Source organism: Cololabis saira, chromosome 18 (genome assembly GCF_033807715.1).
Source record: "Cololabis saira isolate AMF1-May2022 chromosome 18, fColSai1.1, whole genome shotgun sequence".
Lineage (NCBI taxonomy): Eukaryota > Metazoa > Chordata > Actinopteri > Beloniformes > Belonidae > Cololabis > Cololabis saira.
The window spans coordinates 19003499-19023831 of NC_084604.1; the positions used below are offsets into that span (position 1 = coordinate 19003499).

The following is a 20333-nucleotide window of genomic DNA, read 5'->3' on the forward strand; positions in this document are numbered from 1 at the left end:
TACGCAACTGTACATCGCCGTGTCTCCTGATGACACTGGGCCAATTGATGCCCTTTTTAACTGTATTTTAGACATCAAGTCATGGATGGCAGCAAACTTCCTACAGCTCAACCAGGGCAAAACAGAGATTTTACTCATCGGTCCCGAAGGCCAGAGAGAGAAACTTTTACCAAAGTTACAGGATTTTAAACCCTCAAAATCAGTTAAAAATCTGGGCGTGATTTTTGACTCTGAGCTCACTTTTATTCCACATATTAAAAACATAACAAAGATCGGTTTTTACCATCTTAAGAACATAGCCAGAGTCCGCCCGTTTCTCTCTCAGGCCAGTACGGAGGTGCTAATGCATGCTTTTATCTCATGTCGTTTAGATTATTGTAACGCCCTGCTCTCTGGTCTTCCCAAAAAGAACATGTACAACCTACAATTATTACAGAATTCAGCCGCACGCGTGCTGACGAGGACCAGAGGGCGGGAGCACATTACACCTGTTTTAAAATCGCTGCATTGGCTCCCCGTGCGCTTCAGGATCGATTTTAAGGTTCTTTTACTAGTTTTTAAGTGTCTTAATGGTCTTGGGCCTTCTTATTTGTCTGCACTACTTTTACCCTATCGACCCTCGCGGACCCTGAGGTCCTCCGGTGCTGGCCTTTTAACCATACCAAAAGTTAGAACCAGGACACACGGGGAGGCGGCATTCAGTTTTTATGGTCCCCGATTGTGGAACAGCCTCCCGGAGAACCTCAGGGCCGCAGAGACTGTTGATGTTTTTAAAAAGAGGCTCAAGACCCATCTCTTTAATCAGGCTTTTAACTGACTCATTTAACTCTTTTACATTTCTTATGCTCACCCTTATTTTTATTAAATCTTACTGCTCTGTTTTATATTTAGTTTATCCTTTCTTATCGTATTTTATTTTTGTTTAATCTCAATGTTTTATCTAAATATTTTAGTTGTTATTTATGGTCTATTTTATACATTTTACTGTTTTATTATTTTAGTTTTTAATGTCTTACTTTCTAGACATACTTTTAGGATTTTATGTTTGTATGTTTTATGTTTTTTATAAACTCCTTTAGTGTATTTTATCCTGTTTTCTTGTAGCTTTTATCTCCAGTGTTTCCTCATGGGGAGCCTCCATGCTGGGAGTGACTCTGGCCTGCAGGGGGTCGTCCTGGGGGTCGTTCTGGCCTGGATGGTTGTGGAGCTCTGCACCACGGCTTCACCGCTGTGGTGTGGACTCCTCTATCCGTCCGGGCCGGGATGGTCTCTGTGGGCCCCCCCCCCCCTTGTAGCTGCGGGCTATGAGACCTCCTGGCCTGGACGGCTCCCTGTTACCGTTTCCTCACCTGGATCCTCTGTGCCTAGCCATGTCTACACCATGTGTCTGCGTGCGTGTCTGTGTGTGTTAGGAATTTAGGTGAATTGTAGTGTGCTTTTGTCTGCGGGGGGGGGGGGGGGGGGGGGGACATTAATAAGTTTTATGTTTATTTGTTTTTTTTTTTTTTTTTTTTTTTTTTTTTTTTTTTTTTTTTTTTTTTTTTTTTTTTTTCTGTTAAGCACTTTGTGTTTCATTATTTGTAGGAAAAGTGCTATATAAATAAAGTTTGATTTGATTTGATTTGATTTGATAACCTTGTTCCGAGTCAGTGGTTCTGCTCCGAATTGCTTTTGCATTTCAATGTTTCAATTAAATTGAAAGAAAGAAAGAAAAAGGAAAGCCTACATCCATGCTCTCCTTCCATAAACTATTTCCAGGGGATTTATTTTTATTTTTATGATGATGATGACTTCTCAGTTGATGTATGCAGCTGTGCTGTGCAGTGAAACGGGCTATTAAATGTTGTGGCCTATTTGACTTGTTTGCGACAAAAAAATAAGAACATTGCTTGCAACCTTTGCAGCCACAATCCAAAACATGTGGGATGGAAAAGCACAAGCAGCTTTCAAAAAGTTTCAACTCATTAAAAATAGAACAGGCACAAAAACACACATTTATGAGCGCGCACACAAACACCCCGGTATGCAGCCCAGTGTGCACTATCACAGCATATTGTTTTCGAGTGGAGCCCGAACGGACAGGTAGTGATTAGACACAACAAAGAAACACCTCTGCAAATCTGCTAGTCTGCAGTGTACTGCTCTGTTTTGCTGCGTGTGTGTGTGTACCCTTGTGTGAATGTGTGTGTGTCAGAGATGCATTTAACTCATGTACTTATAGACTTATATAGTGGGCAGCTCAGATGTACTTAGGTATCCATTCACTCTCAAGAGGCTGCCTAAAAAGCCTCAACTGTGGGTTGAGTGAATAGAGCTTTTACCCCCCCAAAAAAGACTATATTGAAAAATATAGAAAGCAATATAGTAGCTTTCCACCAGTGTCATTAATGTAGTGGGTAAAGGAGATCTCAGTATGATCACTGGTGTACATGCTGCAGAAATGCGTTAGAGAAACAGTAATGTGTGTGTTTAATGCCTTGCCTCATTAGGGAGGTCACCGTGATTTCACAGCTTAAGGGCCTCTCTCCTCTTTGTCCAAAGGAAATCAAATCTTTTGGCCTAAAACTAAATATTTTGGTTATTTGAGACCATTAGTGGTTTTACACAGCGTTTATGTGTGTTAATAGGGCTTGGTCACCAAGCTGCATTCTGGGACGCGGCGGCCGTTTTGGCAGCATCGTGAGTGTAAACAAACAGCAGTGTAGTAGCAGTGTGGTAGCACCAAGTGAACAGACGGAACGCAGAAAAAGATGTTAAAATGTCGAAAAGGAACTGGAATTTACCGGGATGCCTTAAACAAGGAAGCCAGGGAGCGGTATATGGAGAAAATAATGATTATTAACGGTTTGGATCCATATGAAATCCCTACTAAAGAGTGGAGCTCCACTCATTAGTAAGGACTTACTGCCGCAGTTCTGCACAACCCACGTCTTCGGCTACCTTGTTTACGAGTGTTTGGCAGCTGCTTTGGTAAATGTTTGACTCGCCATGTGTTTCAATAAATTAGTATAATAGTACAACATACAGTACATGTTTTGTATTACTCTTACTTTTTTCTTTTCTGTTTTTGACCGCTATATTATGTTGAAGAGGCTCTGAGGCGTGAGCAATATTTTTGTTTTCCTCGTGGGATTATTTTTTTCCTCTGTAGCTACAAATAGAGTTAATATTTTTTTCCTCAACAAACTAGTTTTATCTGAAGATTGGGGTTAATCGCCGCGCAGAGAGCTGGCCAGCAACTGCGTTTAGCTGGAGAAGTGGGAATAAAACCTGTGTGAATGATCCGACCCCGGGCCGTGTGAGTGCTTGTTTGTGCTTTACTGCGGAAGGTTATGTTTGGTCGTCCTACAGCCGCGATCCAAGCGAGCCGACGACTCTTTTACTCTGTTATCTCAGATACTTGGCCTCCGTGGTTCTGCCTCCGAGCAGGAAAGCGGTGAAAAGTTAAACCATTAGCGGTCTTTTCCCCACGTCGGTTATGTGTGGAGCTACTGCAGCTACAACACAGCAACGGGTTACCATGGTTACAGAATAACGGAAAGTAACGATTACAAGTAAGACACAACGAAGAGGGAGCACGTCTGTACACAATGTGCAGTGGTCCGAAGAGCAGCTAGGTAGCTTCCAAAATGGCGGCTCCGCCAGGTGATGACGTCAAGACGACCAAGCCCTATTATACAGTAATTTAATATTTAGCATCCAGACACAAGGAATGTGTCTTTGGCAGTTTCTACTGTGAATCTACTGACAACAACTCATAGACCCATGGTGTTATGGTTGGTTACCTTGGCCTTAAAAAACAAAAATAAAACCTCTGAGCCCAGCTCAAATTTTTATGAATCTCCTTAAAACTTGCAAAAACATGCTCTTTAAAATTGTCCATTTGCAAGTTTAAACCATAAAAAACCTCTTTAAAATGTAAAATTCCTCAAAAAAGCTATGCCGCAGACAGCACTCGACACACGTCAACAGACGACACCAAGGCCCAGTTTACTCGTAGCAAAAACTGTGGTGTTTTCATGCGTTTTGAACGAAGCTCAAAGTCACCAAAAAGAAAATTTCTGAAAACTCCGGCCAAAGTGGAGATTTGCAAAAACTCACATTTAGGCTTCAGAACGTCACATTATGCGACAGAAACTTCACCAGCGTCATGTGTGCGACCTGTGTTTACAATTTATTTGGCCACTGTAGTTACTTGTGTCATTTGTTGATGTTTTTTTCCAGGATTCCGATTGGCTAGCATGACTTTACGCTTCTCGTTACACTGCCCCCTGTAGGTTTGGCTGCTCATAGCATCCCTTAACAGCGTATTTATGTGGGTTTGTGTAAATGAAGACATTTTGAAAACGATCTTATGTAAATTATGCTATTTTTTAAAACGTAGAGGGGGAAATATGTAGACGTGGCCCAAAAGGAATAAAAACCATAATAATGTTTGGATGTGAAAAGTCACAAAAAGCCGTGGAGATGACATGAATACGGTCTTTGCGTGTTTCGAATATGAACCGCATAAATAATTTATTTCAATAATTCAACTTAAAAGGTGAAACTATTATATTACATAGTCTCATTACATGCAACGCAACTGTAGATATTTTAAACCTTTATTTGTTATAGTTTTGATGATTGAATTGTTTTTTGATTTCATAATCTAATTTTCGGAGATTTTTTATTTGGGGTTTTCATAAACTGTGAGCCATAATCACAAAACATATATTACAAATAAAGGCTTGAAATATCTCACTTTGCATGTTGTGGGAAATAATATTTGTTTCACCTTAAGTTGAATTTACTGAAACGAATGAAGTTTTGCAATATATTCAAATTTTCGACCTTTACCTGTAAATTATGACATCAATAAATAAGAGCATAATATGTGTCTGTATTGGTTCAATACGGAACGCAACTTTTAATTCCCAATTACGTAACAATTCCGTATTTCAAGGGACGGGTGACAACCCTAGTCATCTGAAGAGTTGTTTTTGAAGCCAGTGGAAGACGACAAAACAATCAGTTTTGCTGTCCAACCCTGGTTAACCCGGAAATAGACAAATGTTTTGTAATAAACAGAACACGCCCACCATAATTAATTAACCACAAGCGTCCTAGTTTAGCGTAGCTGAACTCATGTTTACCTCTGATGCTAGCTAACATTATACATTCAGCCGCAGGCCTTAAACCAGCCAGTCGATGGCAGCGGCCGCCGGCAGAAGGCCGGATTAGCTGCGGGCTCAGCTCTCAGCTGCGAGCAGCAGACCGTTTGCCAACCCAAAAACTGTCTAATGAGCTACATAAACATCCTGCCCTTCCATACAGTTTTTACAAGTGTGAAATCTACCAATTGAAACCAAAAGAATCGGTAAATATGATTATTTCTGCCACACGTGGACATTTTAACACGGGGCTCAATGGAGACTGACTGATGGTGCAGTGCAAATGTTCCTCCTACGAGATTCTATCCCTTTTAACTCTTTACTGGGCAAATAATCATCTTTGATTACTTCAGTTGACACACATCACAGGAACTTAGTCAGAACATAGTCAGAAAGCGGAAGGTAATGATGGCTACACACTAAAGGATAAAGGCTACACACCAGGTTGGAGGTTTTCCAGCACTTTTATCTGTGAAGAACATTTTAAACTCTGCAATGATGGATTTCTTCACATGAGCCGCTCACTTTGGGGCCTTCTGGGACACTTCTGATGAATTAACATCAGGACTTTTAATTGGCAATTCCAAAACATTAACCTCAATCATATTAAACGACTGACAGAAGAGTTTTTTGTGAGACATACATCTCATTAGTCAGATTCACACACAGATGTATATGATGGATGTGAATTTGCTTCTATTACTCAAAGTTCATTGTACCGTCAATGATGGAAAGAGGTCTTGGTCCAGATGGAGCAAAAAGCACTCAAACAGTGATAATTCCACTAAATTATCTCATAGATGGAATAAGGTTCCTTGGCTATAGTTAATTTCAATTCAGTGTCTGTCATCTAAACCAGATAACTGTATTTAGGTATCATCCATCCACAAAACACAGTATTTGAGTCTATCCACATAATCTAGAGAAAAAAAGCAGCGTTGATGTTGGCCAATATTAAGAGAGTAAGAAGTTGCTTCTCTTTTCCAGCTCAACTCTACTGCATGTTATACACGTTACTTTTAAACTTACATTTATGTTGAATTTCCTGGGGAATGTAATAATGGTTTTACAATTTCTCCAGTTGTACGTAAATTTTAAGAATCTTAATTTTCGTCATCTTTATGTAGTTTAGTTAGTTAACATTTTCCAGAGCAACGGACATCAACAAACCTTTTTTCAAGATTCCCCAAACATTTCTGTCTTTATGTCATCATAGATTTCACAAATGTGATGAATTCCTGTTTTTGTTTTTTGTTGGGTGTTTTTTATTTAAAGAAAGAGCACCAACTTAAACTGACTGTCACAGCACTGATTGAAAGTTTTCAACTTCAACTGCAAATGAGTAGACAGGCACGTATAATGTCATTGGATTTATTTGGAAATATTTCTCTTTATCTCTGTGTGAAAAGCTGAAGAGGTTTAAAATGATAGTCAAACAAGAATATAGGAAAGTTGGAAATTGGTGGAAAAATTTATAGGCACCAATGCAGCTTAATGTTCGCTTCTTCAGGCTGCATTACAAGGAAAAAAGAAATACAAAAATTTAAGTTAAAGCAGCCGGTATTTTCAGCTAAACCATTTAGCCAGCTTCATCCTCATGAGAGATAGTTTCCACCTGTACAATCTGATTGTTGGTGCAGAAGAGGGCAGAGGGGAAGAAGAATAATGGGGTTGAGATGATAGCTGATGACCCCCATAGGAGCCGTTGCATTAGGAGGGAGAGGCCCACAGACGGAGTGGGAGGGAAGAGGCTGACTGTTCAAACCACACAGGGCAGGAGAGCACATTAATCTGAGCAACCCTGTCCACTCCAGCAGGTCAAAACTACATTTTAAAGCCTTCAGACCAGCCTTTCTCCCACGCCACTTTAAAACAAAGCCCTCTATTACAGCAGCACTACTTGATCTACACCAGTCAAAGCATTTTGACTACCTAGTCAAAAAAAGAGAAAAAACTGACCTTAGGAACCCTTTAGTACCAGATTTTGCATTTGTCTCTCCATTTACCGTCAATGTTGAGCTGTATAGATTAAATCAACAATTTGGCCACAACAAACTGTCCTTATTAAAGTTGAACTTAAAGGTAAAGCTCAATTTGGAGTTACGTGTCCAAGATCTCGACATGTGACATTGTCAAAAGCTAAAGAGCAATTTGCTTCAATCAGTAATATTTTGGCCCATTGGTGAATAAAAAACAAAATTAACACATTCCTTATAAAATGAAAACATACCACAATCCGGTATTACAGTACTAGAGTACAGAATACTATAGTTAAAGATAATGATAAGTGAGATTTTTAATGAAAATGATATTTAGAGGTTACGTTTTCAAGCACTGAGTCGCATGTGAAAAAGTAAAGACGATACATCCAATGATAAAGTGATCATGTCAAAATGAAAGAAGTAGTTTACCATTTTTGTAGAATCGTTTATTTGCTTTTTGTTTTAGGCCAAAACTAAGATAAATTAGACTGATACTACACCACCATCACCAAAGACAGCTGGGATAGGCTCCAGCCGAAGAGCTAGATCGGCTTGCTCATCAGACAGGATACTATAAGATAAAACAGAGCATAATAATTCTTATTGTCGAGATAATACAGCTTGCTGTTCAGTTAAAAGTAACATAAGAATTAGTGAAAGGTCCAGGACAAAGTTTAGCTAAGTAAGACCCTGCAGGTTGGCCCGGACCCTTCCAGATTTACTAACTGGACTTCAAACAAGCAGTTGACTAGCTACCTTTGCCTAGAGCTCCACCAGGATGAGCTCGAACTGAGGTCCAGGGACTTAAAAAAACAAGATATGGGTGGTGCCAGAGGGTTTGTCCAGTTCTTGAATAGCATGAATAGAAAAAACACAAGAATGGATGGATGGATGATAGCACTCATGCCATAATGCAGCCACTTAGCTTAGTAAGAGATAAAGACACAGCTGTCTCAATCTAAACACATCAAAATCCTCTCAGCAGCTAAAACATTTAAAAATTGACATATATCTTGTTTGCTTGCACCATACCATACATAAATAGTAATAATATTAACAAGAAATTTGTAAGTGGTGGTTTCAAAAACACCCTCAGACAAATGCAATGAACATACAGGGACAGGGTTGTTTATGGCCATTTTAAGAAGCAGTTGCAGCACAGTTCTTGCGTGATCTCAATCCATCTGCACACGTAAACCAGCTCCTCCATCAGCCAAACCAAACTCAGTACACTCTGCAGCGAAAATACGCCTGACAAGAGCAATCTCCTGTTGTCTGCGGCAGGTGTGAAGTGGCACCTCCTCACAATTTGCAGGCCTGGCGTTTCAGACACCATTTGGAAATTGTTGTGAAATCAGCTCAAGAGAGTGAAGAAACTGTGGCATCTTTGGCAAAATGTTTAAAAGGGGGAACCGGAAACTTCAAAAAAACAGAGCACAGAAGGTCAGTAAATTGCTTAATGAACAGGGAAATGATGTGAATAATTTAGCTGTCACAGTCAGCAGATCCACACCTGGGTGAACACCTGTGAGATGACAGGTTGGATAACAATCCCCACCACTGTCATTAAAACATCAACTGAGTGTCTATATATAGTACCAGTATATTTATGAGCATTTGAGTCATTACTGGGATTTTCTGTACTATTTTAAGCTGTTTTTTTCTTTTATCTGTTACCCATCTATATTTACAGTCTAAAAATATGTATTTTAGACAATTTTATTGATTAATCGATACAGAAATAATTTAATTGCCATTTCTAAGACGGTTTAGATAAGATAAGAAGTTAAGGACACATGACATTTATCTGAGAGGGTTTTAAATGCCTTGCATAGGTTTAATGCTGTTTTCAAAGAAAACGACCCAAATCTCATCAAAGAACACTCTTTTATGTGATTTTTACCTGAACATCAGTGTCATGTTTTTGTTCAGTTTCGATCTGGCATTAAAGAGAAGTAAGTCTAATTCTTTAAATTACTTTGAATGTTTTGGTTTTTGGCTCTTTTTTTTTTGGCAAAAATGTTAGGCGCTCTTTGATATCTTAAATATGTTTAACCAACTGAGGCACTTTCTCTGCTTCAATGCTCCAGTGTGTTGCCATGTAAAATTTACATCCCTATCTCCGCCACAGGGCTCCCAGCGTAGCAGCCCGGCCAAGGGAGGGACAGGACTTATGACAGAGAGAGAGAGAGACAGAGAGAGACAGAGAGAGAAGGAGATAGCAGCAAAGCAGGAAAGATTTCAGGAAATTTCATCATTTAGGCTGGAGAGCGTCTCGGATATAAGGGATATGAGGTTCGTGGGGAGGGGGTCGAGGTGGGATGGAAAGGTATAGGTCAGACTCGGAGGTAGGTCCAGCTTACTGTTTAACCTCATCTCAACTTTGTCTCAGCCTCCAGGCTAAGGCTGTTTCCTGTGCGAAGTGTGAGGTGAAAAGGTATAGTACCACCCCATCTTATCTCTGCAGAGCTGTTATAATTCAATTAGAGCTGTGACACAGACATGAGAACAATTGATGCCTCGCATTAAGGAAACACCCCGTTAAGATTAATTACCCATCATTGGCTGCTTATACAGCTTTTATATTATAATCTGCCTGAAATCGTAATAACACCATCAATAATCGAACACAAAAGAAAAAGCTGCACCGTATTATTAATTGTTCATTAGCAATAGTGTTAATTAAAACCTGTCTAGGACAGCAAGGTAAAAAGGAAACGAAGGAGACGAGGAAGAAATTGCTCCTGCACATTGTCTTTTTATTTTTTCCATTGCTGCTTCCGTTCCCGTCCAATGCAAATTTAATCAGAAAAGTGGGTGATTACTACTCATTTCATAATGAGCGTATTAAAATCTGTTTACACAAGCATGTGAAGGCATTAGTTAGTTCTCGCACAGGTTATAGTTAACGTTTCAGAATATCTGGCTTTTCTAAAAACAAAAATGAGAGATATTATTGCCTAGTTAGTCCTTGTGGCAAAGCAGTGTTATCATGCAGGGAAGTTAATCAGTTCATTCTGGTAGTTGTTTGTTGAAAATCATGCAAAAACACACGCATAAGAACTGTAGGTGGGCAGTCTTACAACCTCAACACATTGAGAACTGATTAAAAATCACTGAGCTCGATTCAGATACATTCATTGCGGTGAATTGTCAACCGAGAGAATTACTGCATACAACTAGCAAAAAGAAAAAAGAAAGAGCCTTTCTATCTTTGACAAACTATCGGAGAAGATCAATTAGTCTAACCAGCACAGCATTAAACTGACATTTGAAGTGCAGTCACATCACGTACAAATGAGCATGTAACACACACATTCACACACGTAGGTATTGACGAAACCGAGGCAGTAATCCAAATCAGAGATGCAAACGGTGAAGCAGTACCTTCTGCTCACGCAGAGCTTCATCCTGGAGACGGAGAGATAAAATCCTGCTGGCTGAGTCTCGCTGGGGACGGAGAAACCCCCCTCTATGTGTTATCTGGATCGGCTTACCCGGCTCTCCCTTAAAGCTCAGAGAAACCCCAACACATGCACACCCCAGCGCCGCCGCCACCTGCACAGCTGCTGCCACCACCGACACCACACCACACCACGCCACTCCAGCAGCAGCAGCAGCAGCAGCAGCAGCTGAGCCAGAAGGGAAGACAAGGAGAGTCAGGCAGCAAGACTGTGCAAGAGTGGAAAGACAGAGAGGAAGAGTGGGAGGGAAGAAGCTTAAAGGAAGAAGACAGGAAGAATGCGGGGGCGTGATTATGGAGCGCTGAAAGATGTGAGCAGAACTGAGGGAGTGAAGGAGATGGAGGTAGAGGCTTACCTGATAGCATCTATGTTGTTCAACTCCTCGTCAGGCAGCTAAAGGAAATGACAGCATGTTAGCGGAGCGGACCCATCAAAGTGGCCCAGGAGCTGCCAAGTAGGGCATCGCTGCACCACACACACTCATCCAAAAGAGAAACATACATATTCAGCAGGCACACGCTCTCTGTTTCCCTCTGTTTATACTTATGCCCCCCCCCCATACACACCTCCCACTCTCCTCTCTTGGATGCTCCCTCATCTGCTTCCTCCCCTCTTTCCCTTCCACTCCTGCTTGTGAGAAAACCCATCAGACTGCAGCCGGATGTGTACATCTGTGCTCACTTGAGGTGCGAAGAGAACAGTCATATCATACCAAGAATGAGAGAGAGAGAGAGGGAGGGATAGAGAGCGAGGGAGAGGAAGTTGAGGGAGAGAGGGGACGGGAGGGAGACCGGGAATCTCCATTGTAGCTTGAATGCAGATACATGGCAAGTCCACACATGAGAATGAGCAGAATCGCAGCATCCTCGTCGAGGTGCTGAACTGCAGAGTGGGACCAAAGATAGAAACGAAGACAGGAGGGGAGAATGAGGGAGAATGAGAAAGGAGGGAGGGAACAGGTGGTTCAATCTGTTGAATCTTACATCTCAAGTCCAAAGCTGTGAGGAAGAATATGTTTTATAGAAGTCTCTTACTGGCAGTTTTTCAGAACAGGCTGTATTAAGCCTCAGGCTGGGAATATTCCCCCCAGAATCCTCATTCAGATTTGGAGCACAGGCCGAATCAAGAGTGGCCTTGGTGGCGCTGTATCATCGCCATGCAGTGAAAGCTAGAAAGCAGGTAAAACTGTCAGCTGTCGTTGGGGGTTTTCCTGCATGTATGCACAAAGGCAATCCTTCCCAACAGATTAGTTGTCGTCGTCCAGGGTCAGCAGGAAAACAAATTAGTACATGTAAGTGCAACAGAAGGTTGATTGCCTGCAGAGAATTTTTCGTTCCTGCGTTTGCACAAGTACAAGGACTTCTGCGAGGAGATGAAACTTTGCAACACATAGATACTCACAGACTACAGCGAGATGAACACCAACAGGCTCACAAGCCTGCCTCGCAGCCCCCACACCACCCACCTTTTTTCAAGCAGTTGCTAAGGTGACGGCAAAGGCTGAATTTTAATCAGACAATAAATTAAGGCAATGTGATCTTCTCCTTTATTATTAAATAGGAGCAGAGCCGATTTGGAGGATCTGTCAGGTGTGTTTAGGGTTTAGGGAGCACCATGGAGACATTGCAAATACAGTAAATTACAAAACACATGGATGGTTTCCATTCAGGGAGTGATATCTGCGCCAAAAGGCAAACTTCTGTGATACTAGTGAGTGAAGCAATGTTCATTCTGAAATGAGGTAACCGAAGCCAAATGTATTATCATTTACTACTGGTGTGAATGTCATGCTGAGACTGCAAATACGCTCGCTTTTAATGCAGCAACTGCTGATTGAGCCTTCAGGCCTGTCCTTGTGTAAACTGCACGCTGCTGCTTGTAAGACTGTGGAAACACCAGTTGCTAGGGAAGCTAACAGTTGTTTAAACAATCTGACTGATCCCACAACCATTTTATCGAAGTTATTCCTCAAACTGAGCAGATGATGGACGTGACAAAACAAAAGCGACTGAGTGGGCTTAGTTGGTAAGTAAATGACTGCATTGTTCACTTCAGATTGTTTCTGTGGAGGAGTCAGTGATGGACAGAATGCTAATGAGCCATTTCATAAAACTGCACTTGTGCTGGTCAGCACAAAGCAGCGCTCCAATGCAGACTTACAGAGACATGGCTTACCTGAAGCGGTGGACCAGCTGAGCAGCAGCCAGCCTGTGTGCATACATGACTAACTAACTGTTTTCATTCTTGCCAAATGGATTAACCATTTGGAATTCATTCAAAGTATTTCCTAATTCTGATGTATGAGCTTTTTTTTTTCTTCTTTTTAACCTGCAAACCGACTGCAAACCTACTGACATAAAGTGCAATAATTTCTTAAGTGGAAACTTGTTGAAAGACAACAAGGAGACGTAAGGTGATTTCCATTAGTGCGAATTCAGGGTAAATCCGCCAGACAGGAACCTCTAACAGGGCTGTCCGTCTCCTCAGCCCCTTTTAGCTGGCGTGTCTCCATTACATAATGGCCCACACAAGAGCTATTGACTTAACAAATAACACGGCTGACCACAAGGTGGCAGTAATGTGCATTTTCACCATTCTGAAACAGTCAGCAGCATAAAAGAAGATGAACAAGAAGAACGCGGCAAAGGAAGAAAGTGAGGAAGAAACAGGTAAAACAACGGATGTAACTTTGTTTGGTAGTAGTTGCGATTAAAACAAAAACCCTGCTGGACCTCTACATTGGTGTAATATGCCAACCAGGCCTGAACCGACTCTTCGGTCCATCTATTGTTTTTTTATTGTAATCTCATCAAATGTACTCACAGCAAAATGTTTCTGGTCCATGATTTATGTGAGAGTTGCTAAACATAATTTAGAAACCCGATTAGCAGAGACCCCCCACCTGGCAGTTCCTGTTGGCCAATCTGAGTACCTCTCCTACTACAGGAACGTTGTTCACCCCGTAAAGGTTCCTGAAAGCCACTTTTGCAGGGCTGTTCCTGATTATGGAAAATGGCACCGGTTCGGACGCCTCCAGGACAAATCTGGGTAGCTCACGGTCAGCACCCAAGGCCAAAACCTTTGACTTCTGCTCAAAATGCACCGGACCCACGGCCGGGGCTTCAGGGGGGACTGGGGGGGGGGGGTGGCGGTACTCCCCCGGCCTGGGGCCCAATGGGCCGCAGGCCCGCCGCAGGCCCCGCCGCCCCGCAAGATTTTTTTTTTTTTTTTTTTGGCACCACTTGGTTCATATTAGGTATAAAGCATTGTATAATATGTTGAGATTTTCACACTCACATTTAACATTAAAACAAAAATTGCAAGTAAATCTCCAAATGTATTTTGGGTAAAATCGTTCGTCATCAACAGCCGTCTATCAACGTCATACGTCATCATCGATCACTTGTCAACAGAGCGCAGTAATCCTACAACCTAAACATGAGCGGGAGTTATAAACACAAAAGTGGAGCAATAAAACGCAAAGAAAGATAAAAAAGGGAGCAAGAAAAAGCCGAATTGCCCAAACTAGACTCATATTTTGTTTGCCTTAATCCTCCTCCTATGGGAGATGAAGCCGACGCGACGTTGTACTGTACCTTCAAGTAGTGGTGAGTAGGCCATAATACTTCAAATTGAATTTGAACTTGTATGTGAATTTATGGGCCGCCGTGACATTTTACTACACTACTGTCATTAGTGGAAGTGGATGTCAGATGGTGATTTCAGAGTGATCTGGAGGCTCTCCGTGGTGCTGAACTCCTGAAATGTATTCGTTTTATTAGGCTATGTTTTTGTTGTTTTTGTGGTTTGTTGGACTATGTTGTTGTGTAAAGTTAATCCAACCTGTTACAGTACAGTATAAACGTGGTTATGTCTCAGCCAATCAGGGGGCTGGTTGTTAGTATGTAGGGACCCGGATGTGTTGTCATTGGTTACTGTTGCTAAGGACGTTGAAGTAAACGGTTAACAGCAAGTAACTCTCTCTATCTCGTTATTTTAAGATAGTTAAGCTTAGAGTAACGTAACATGGTGTCAGAATGAAACTAAAACCACCCTGAAAAGGGATGAGCTTCCAAAAGTGAAGTGGTCCGGACGAACGGGAGACGATGTTAGTGCTATTTAACTGGCTCCAGGCTGCAAAGAGCCCGGTCGTATGCCCCGCCCCCCCAGCCCGGCTCTGACATATTCCGCTACTGACCCGACCCCTATGGCCCTTCTTGCTGGTGGCCCTCCACAGAAGGGCAAACAAATGTGGGCTGAGCCAGATCGGATCCAATGGTACAAATTTATAGACTTATAGATAAGTCCCTCCCTTGTCTGGCTTGTCCCCCAGGACCAACTTGCTCTGAGAGACCGTACCAGCAGCAATTCCCCTGGATATTACAGCCCCTGGTGGATGGCCGTTTGACAAGAAAGCAGTAAAATTAGAACTGTTGAACAAATTTCAAGACTAAGAAGAGCTATGTAAGGTCTCATCACAATGTTTTGATGTTTTCACCTTCCACAGGTGTCAATGATATTAGGACTCTAAAAAGAACTAAAAATATGATCCACTAGTTTGACAACCCCATTAGCTATTAATGTAGTGTTAATGTTGACGTTACACCCTCCGGGTCTCTGCCCGTGTCTTGTTTTGAGAGGCCACAAAATGAATGGAGAGGCACACTGCTGACCCAAGACATCAATGGCAGATGTGTTTGCTGTTCTCTGTGTCCTGAACTAGTATGTCAGCCTTGAGTCTTTTCCAACTGTCTGTTATTCAGGAATGAATATCTTCTCCTCATGGTGTCTACATAATAATAGAATAAATACATGAATAAAACTAGACACAGCATGCTGTTACCTGTGATACCTACCCGATAGGTGGTTGAAACTAGTTAAGACTTGGTTTAAAAGCACAAAGTAGCTGGCTGAAAGTTGCAACTGCACTGGGTATTTTGAAGGGACATTTTAAAGTTGTAGTTTAATGTTTTGGGGTAAGACATGAAGGCTTACAGAGCCTGATTTCATGATGTAACAGTAATAAATGGATCATGAATGGTCATGAATGGTCTGTCATACTGCAGTAGTAGGAAGTAAGTAGGTCATGACAGACAAATAAACTGTCTGTTTATCAGTCCTGGGTTAGAGTTAACAATCACACCAAATAAACTGGGCAAGTCAATTCAACCTTGACAAAACATTTTTTCCCCACCAGAAAAAATTACAGCTGTGACAGATATAGAAAATAGATGGATGCTAGCTTCCTTAGGACTTTCCATTGTCGATTTTCATCATATCTAAAACCTAACAGAATGATGCTGATTAATCCAACCGAAGGAGTATTTACCAGCAACAATAAGCTTGGCAGAATGTATTCTCTTGTGATCATGATCTCAGGAAAAATCCAGCTATTTTGCAAACTAGAATTTTTTTCTAACCGCGAATTATGTAATGTAAAAACAAAAGACTGTATTAACCATATAGTTATTTAGTCTCCTTATCTGATAAGAACAGATGGAAAGGAGATCAATCCACAATCGAACTCTTAATTCTCAGAATTTTCAGAATTTTCTGATATATTCATAAGCAGTTGATTTTTTTTAAATGACGGCAATGAATAAAGTATGTGTCACATGTTTGAATTAACAATATGGCTGGTCATACCAGATAACAACATATGTAGGTGATAGAGCAATTTCCCCTGAATAAGGTTAAGGTTTATAAGGTTAAGTATATTCTTTTTCTTTGTGCAAGTAGTATGGCTATAATTCTATAATTATTTTTGTGTCTTCTTTTTATCTTAAAGAAAATGGAACATCACCTGTGAGAATGTACAGTATTTAAACTATTTGTACAGATTAGGGGAAAAATGCCTTATGAAAACTAAGCTTACTTTTTTTCTTCTAATTTATTGACTAATTTAGTTGAGTACCAAATATTTTATGAGCTGATCAACGTCAAAATGTTATTAGTTTCCTAATAATATATATTCGTCTACCCTGTGTAACAAAAACTGCTGTGAGGCTCTGAGGTTTGGACAAAAGACCTCTGGGATGTTTGCAACTGATCCGGTAGGTCCTGCAGGTCTCGGTGTGGTGTATCTGTTGTTAGAGAAACATTCTGAAGTTAAAACAACCCTGTGTAAGCCTCTACGATCAAGTTCATAGGCAGGTTCAGACCCCGAGATAACCTTGTAGGCAAGTGACAGAAACTTGTGTTTTATTCAAGCAGCCACAGGTAGCCAGTGAAGCTCAATGAACAGAGGTGCTACACGTGCCTGTCTGGGTTGATTAAAAACCCGACATGCCGCTGCATTCTTGACCTTTTGTAGCAGTTTGATCACACAAGCTGGAAGGCTGGCTAGAAGGGCATGGCAGTATTTTAGCCAGGATAGAACCATGGCTTGTACCAGGAGTCGAGTTGCATAATGAATCAGTTCCGTCTTATTTTTTAAGGGGTGTAGAGAGCAAAACGGCATGATGGGACACCGAGGCAACATGGTTAGAGAAAGATAACTGGTCATCATACATGCCCAGGTCCTTTGTAACCTTTGCAGGAGCGGCAATAATAAAGCTAAATTTACAAATACATCGAGGCCGAATGAATAATAGGCAGGATTGACTAGGTCCTCAGTCTCAGGTGGGCTAAGTTGAAGGTGGTGATCTTTCATCCATCCAGACAGGTCAGAGGGGCAAGCTGAGAATCATTCAGAGATCGCAGGGTTGTCTGGTAGGAATGGCAGGTAGAGTTGTGTATCATCTGCATAGCAGTGATCTGAGAAGTCATGTAAATGAATAATCTGGCCCAGAGAGGTGGTGTATGTGGCAAAGAGAAGGGACCCTTGGGGCACCCCATACCTAGAGGTGATGTACTCATTCCCTGTGCTGACATTTTTTTTTGCCATTTTTGCTTAAAACACCTATTATCTCAAAACTGCTTTGCCATTATCCATATTAAATGAAATTAAATTAAATGAAATTGAAATGTTTTGGTTTGTGGGATCTAGGAAAGCATCCATAAGAACGCCAAGGAAGTAATTTTGACTTCTTGTCTTCCTTCAGGTTCCTGTGTTTCTTTTGTTTGTGTTGCTTTGAGGATGGGGGTCTGTCAGTTTGGTTTTCTTCCCTCTGTTTTTGTTTTGTGAGGTTAAGTTCCTGTTCTTGTTAGGTTAAGGAGGGAGGTTCTGGGTCCGACGGCCCACTGGGTGGTTGGCTCAGGTTTCCCTCATGATCAACTTAAACTCGAGTGTGGTGTCCTTTTAGATATGTTCTGGTTACAGAATTGAGCCGAGTGTTTCAACTTGTGATCGTAACACTTGACATGACTGAAAGTGACTTATAATGTGAATAATAATGGGATTTATTTGTAAAAACTTGCAATGAGTAACTATTTCTATGATTCCCAAGTCCTTGGAGCTCAACAAAACATTTAAGAGGATTGTTTTTTGGATCCCAAAACATAAACATGTAGGCTTCACTGTCACCACACACATCAGTGCTTTTTTGGGCACAAAACATAAAAACCCTAAAAGCAACCATATAAAGTGTAGAACAACAGAACACAGGCATATTTAACAACTGAAATGACAGATGAGTATTAAAAATGTTGGCGGAGAGTGAGAACAGAGCTCAAAAGTATGCAAATGTTGCAGTAGTATTCCTTTGGTGACTGGAAACTCAACAAATACATCTGAAAGGTGTCAGTGTGATTCAGCAGTTTATTTTGTTGCCCCAAAGTAATCCATAACTTATTAATGCAGGTTTAAAAATGCTACCGTGTAAGAATGATATAAAGCTAATGCTGTAAATAGAGCTGTAAAGTTATGATGGTCTCGTTTTTCTTCTATACGAATATGTGTATGGGGGGCAGGGCTATAAATGAGCATAAATTCATGTGTTTTTCTGATTCATATTGTGAGATGAAATTTCCCCGTGGTGCAAAAGATTTTTTCAGTATATATCTTGTTTTAATAATTTATTGTTTTATATATTACTTTTGTATTCTTTTTTGCTGCATGTCAGGTTACAAATACAAAAACCCCTAACACTGGATGAGACAAAGAAGCTGTAACTCTTAAGTTTTGCTCATTGTCCTGTACATCTTCACTCTGAATAATGCAGCAGAAACACCTAAGACAAATGGCAACAGTTCTCTCAAATCATTCAAAGTGATGGCTGATTAATTCAGACATCACTTCAGCCTCTATGAGAAACAATTTCCACTGCAGTAATAACATATGTTCAGAGGCCCGCTTTGATTAAAGACTGTGACTACTTTCATCACTCACCATGTTGATGTCCCTGGGCACAGAGGCAGATCTGTAAGGGTATCTGGGGAAGTCACGACGAAACTCAGGAAGGGGACTTTTCATCTTGAATCCTTGACAGAACTGTGGAGGAGGTGGAATCACATTTTTCTCATCTACCTCCAGCTGTGCCCATGTCTCTGCTTTCATCTCCAGGTCCTGTGCTTCAAAATCCGTCCGGACGGAGTCGATATCTGTCTCCAGATATGTTTTCAGTGGAATTTCAGTGTAAGTTTCCTCTTTTGGAGTCTTTGACTCAGGTAACGCTTCTTGATGTTGGGCCATGGAGATACACAATCTAGGGTTTACCACTTGAATGTGGTTTTCAGGGTGATACGAGTTTTTGATGGTGAAGCAAGAAGGAGACACTGGTTTTCCAAATGCCTGCAGGCTGTTGGGGTCCAGTATGTTGGAAGTTACTTCATCCAGGAACTTTGAAAACTTCAGCTTGGCTTTTATCCTCTCCTCCAGCAGCTGCTGCAGTTTAACACTCTTAACTGTGGCGTGACTCTGTGCCCTGCCCTGATGCAGTTCATGGTGGCTGCCCCCTCCCTGCTCTGCCTGTAGATGAGCTCCACCATGAGGCCCACTGGAGGGACCTTCTGCTTGCTTCTCCCAATCACTTTCCTCTCTGATTCGAATTTGAAAAGCTTTGTGGCTCTGCTTCTTGATGGAGCTGTGCAGGAGGCACGTAACCCCGGAGTTCCAGCTGTGTAAGCTGCCAGTACCATCGTCACTGCTTCTGCTGCCTCCCGGGCTGCTGCTGGGGACACTGGGACTGGACGGCCTGCTGGATGAGGACTGATTAGAAGCCGAACTTATCAAATCCTCCAACCACACCTGATCACCGCTGAACATTGGGCTGCAGGGAGCCCAAGATTTCAGGGATATCTGCTGAGCTGTGCCTTTCTGGGAGCAGGGTGTGATGTGCTTCGCATCCATTGGTTTGAGTGTTGGATGGAAAGATGTGTCCTCTCTCTAAATGCCATAGCACACGGTGGAGTAAATTGCTGTGATTTTAAAGAGTTCTACCCCAATCTGGGTTCACTATTGTGCAAGCCTGACCTAAAAGTGGTCCAATACAATTCACTCTAGGCAGAACAGATGGCCTCCTTCAGTGCCAGTATAACCCCCCCCTGCTGTGCTGCTATGCCGGGCAAGGACATCCATGTTCTGAGGCCAAAACGACAGTGAAAACCATAGCTACTCGGCTGTTAATCTGCAGAAGCTTCAGGTTTGGGTTTAATAAGAGACATGATCCATATAGTCTTGCCAAGTGTCTTTGCTAGTTGAGCAGTGCTTACACAGAGGGGGCTGTTCTTAATTAGACTGCCTATTGATAGCGGAGCAGACAAAGCTTTTTCAGCTTTTTCCAGGTCATTGGTTGTCGAAAAGCATTGATCCAACAGACCACATGGCAGCACAGACACACACCCACGCATCCACT

At 41.6% G+C, this 20333-nt stretch overlaps 1 protein-coding gene across 1 annotated transcript in view; it reads right to left on the reverse strand.

Annotated features, from left to right (window-relative positions):
- si:dkey-174m14.3 (uncharacterized protein LOC563117 homolog) overlaps positions 1-19671 on the reverse strand; it is a 45748-nt gene extending 26077 nt beyond the window's left edge. The window contains exons 1-2 of the mRNA XM_061707102.1: positions 18869-19671; positions 10955-10992 (exon numbers count right to left, since the gene is read on the reverse strand). Coding sequence (XP_061563086.1) covers positions 10955-10992; positions 18869-19171 — 341 coding nt within the window. The 5' untranslated portion in view covers positions 19172-19671. The remainder of the gene's footprint in view (positions 1-10954; positions 10993-18868) is intronic.
- Between the last annotated feature and the right edge of the window lie 662 nt (positions 19672-20333).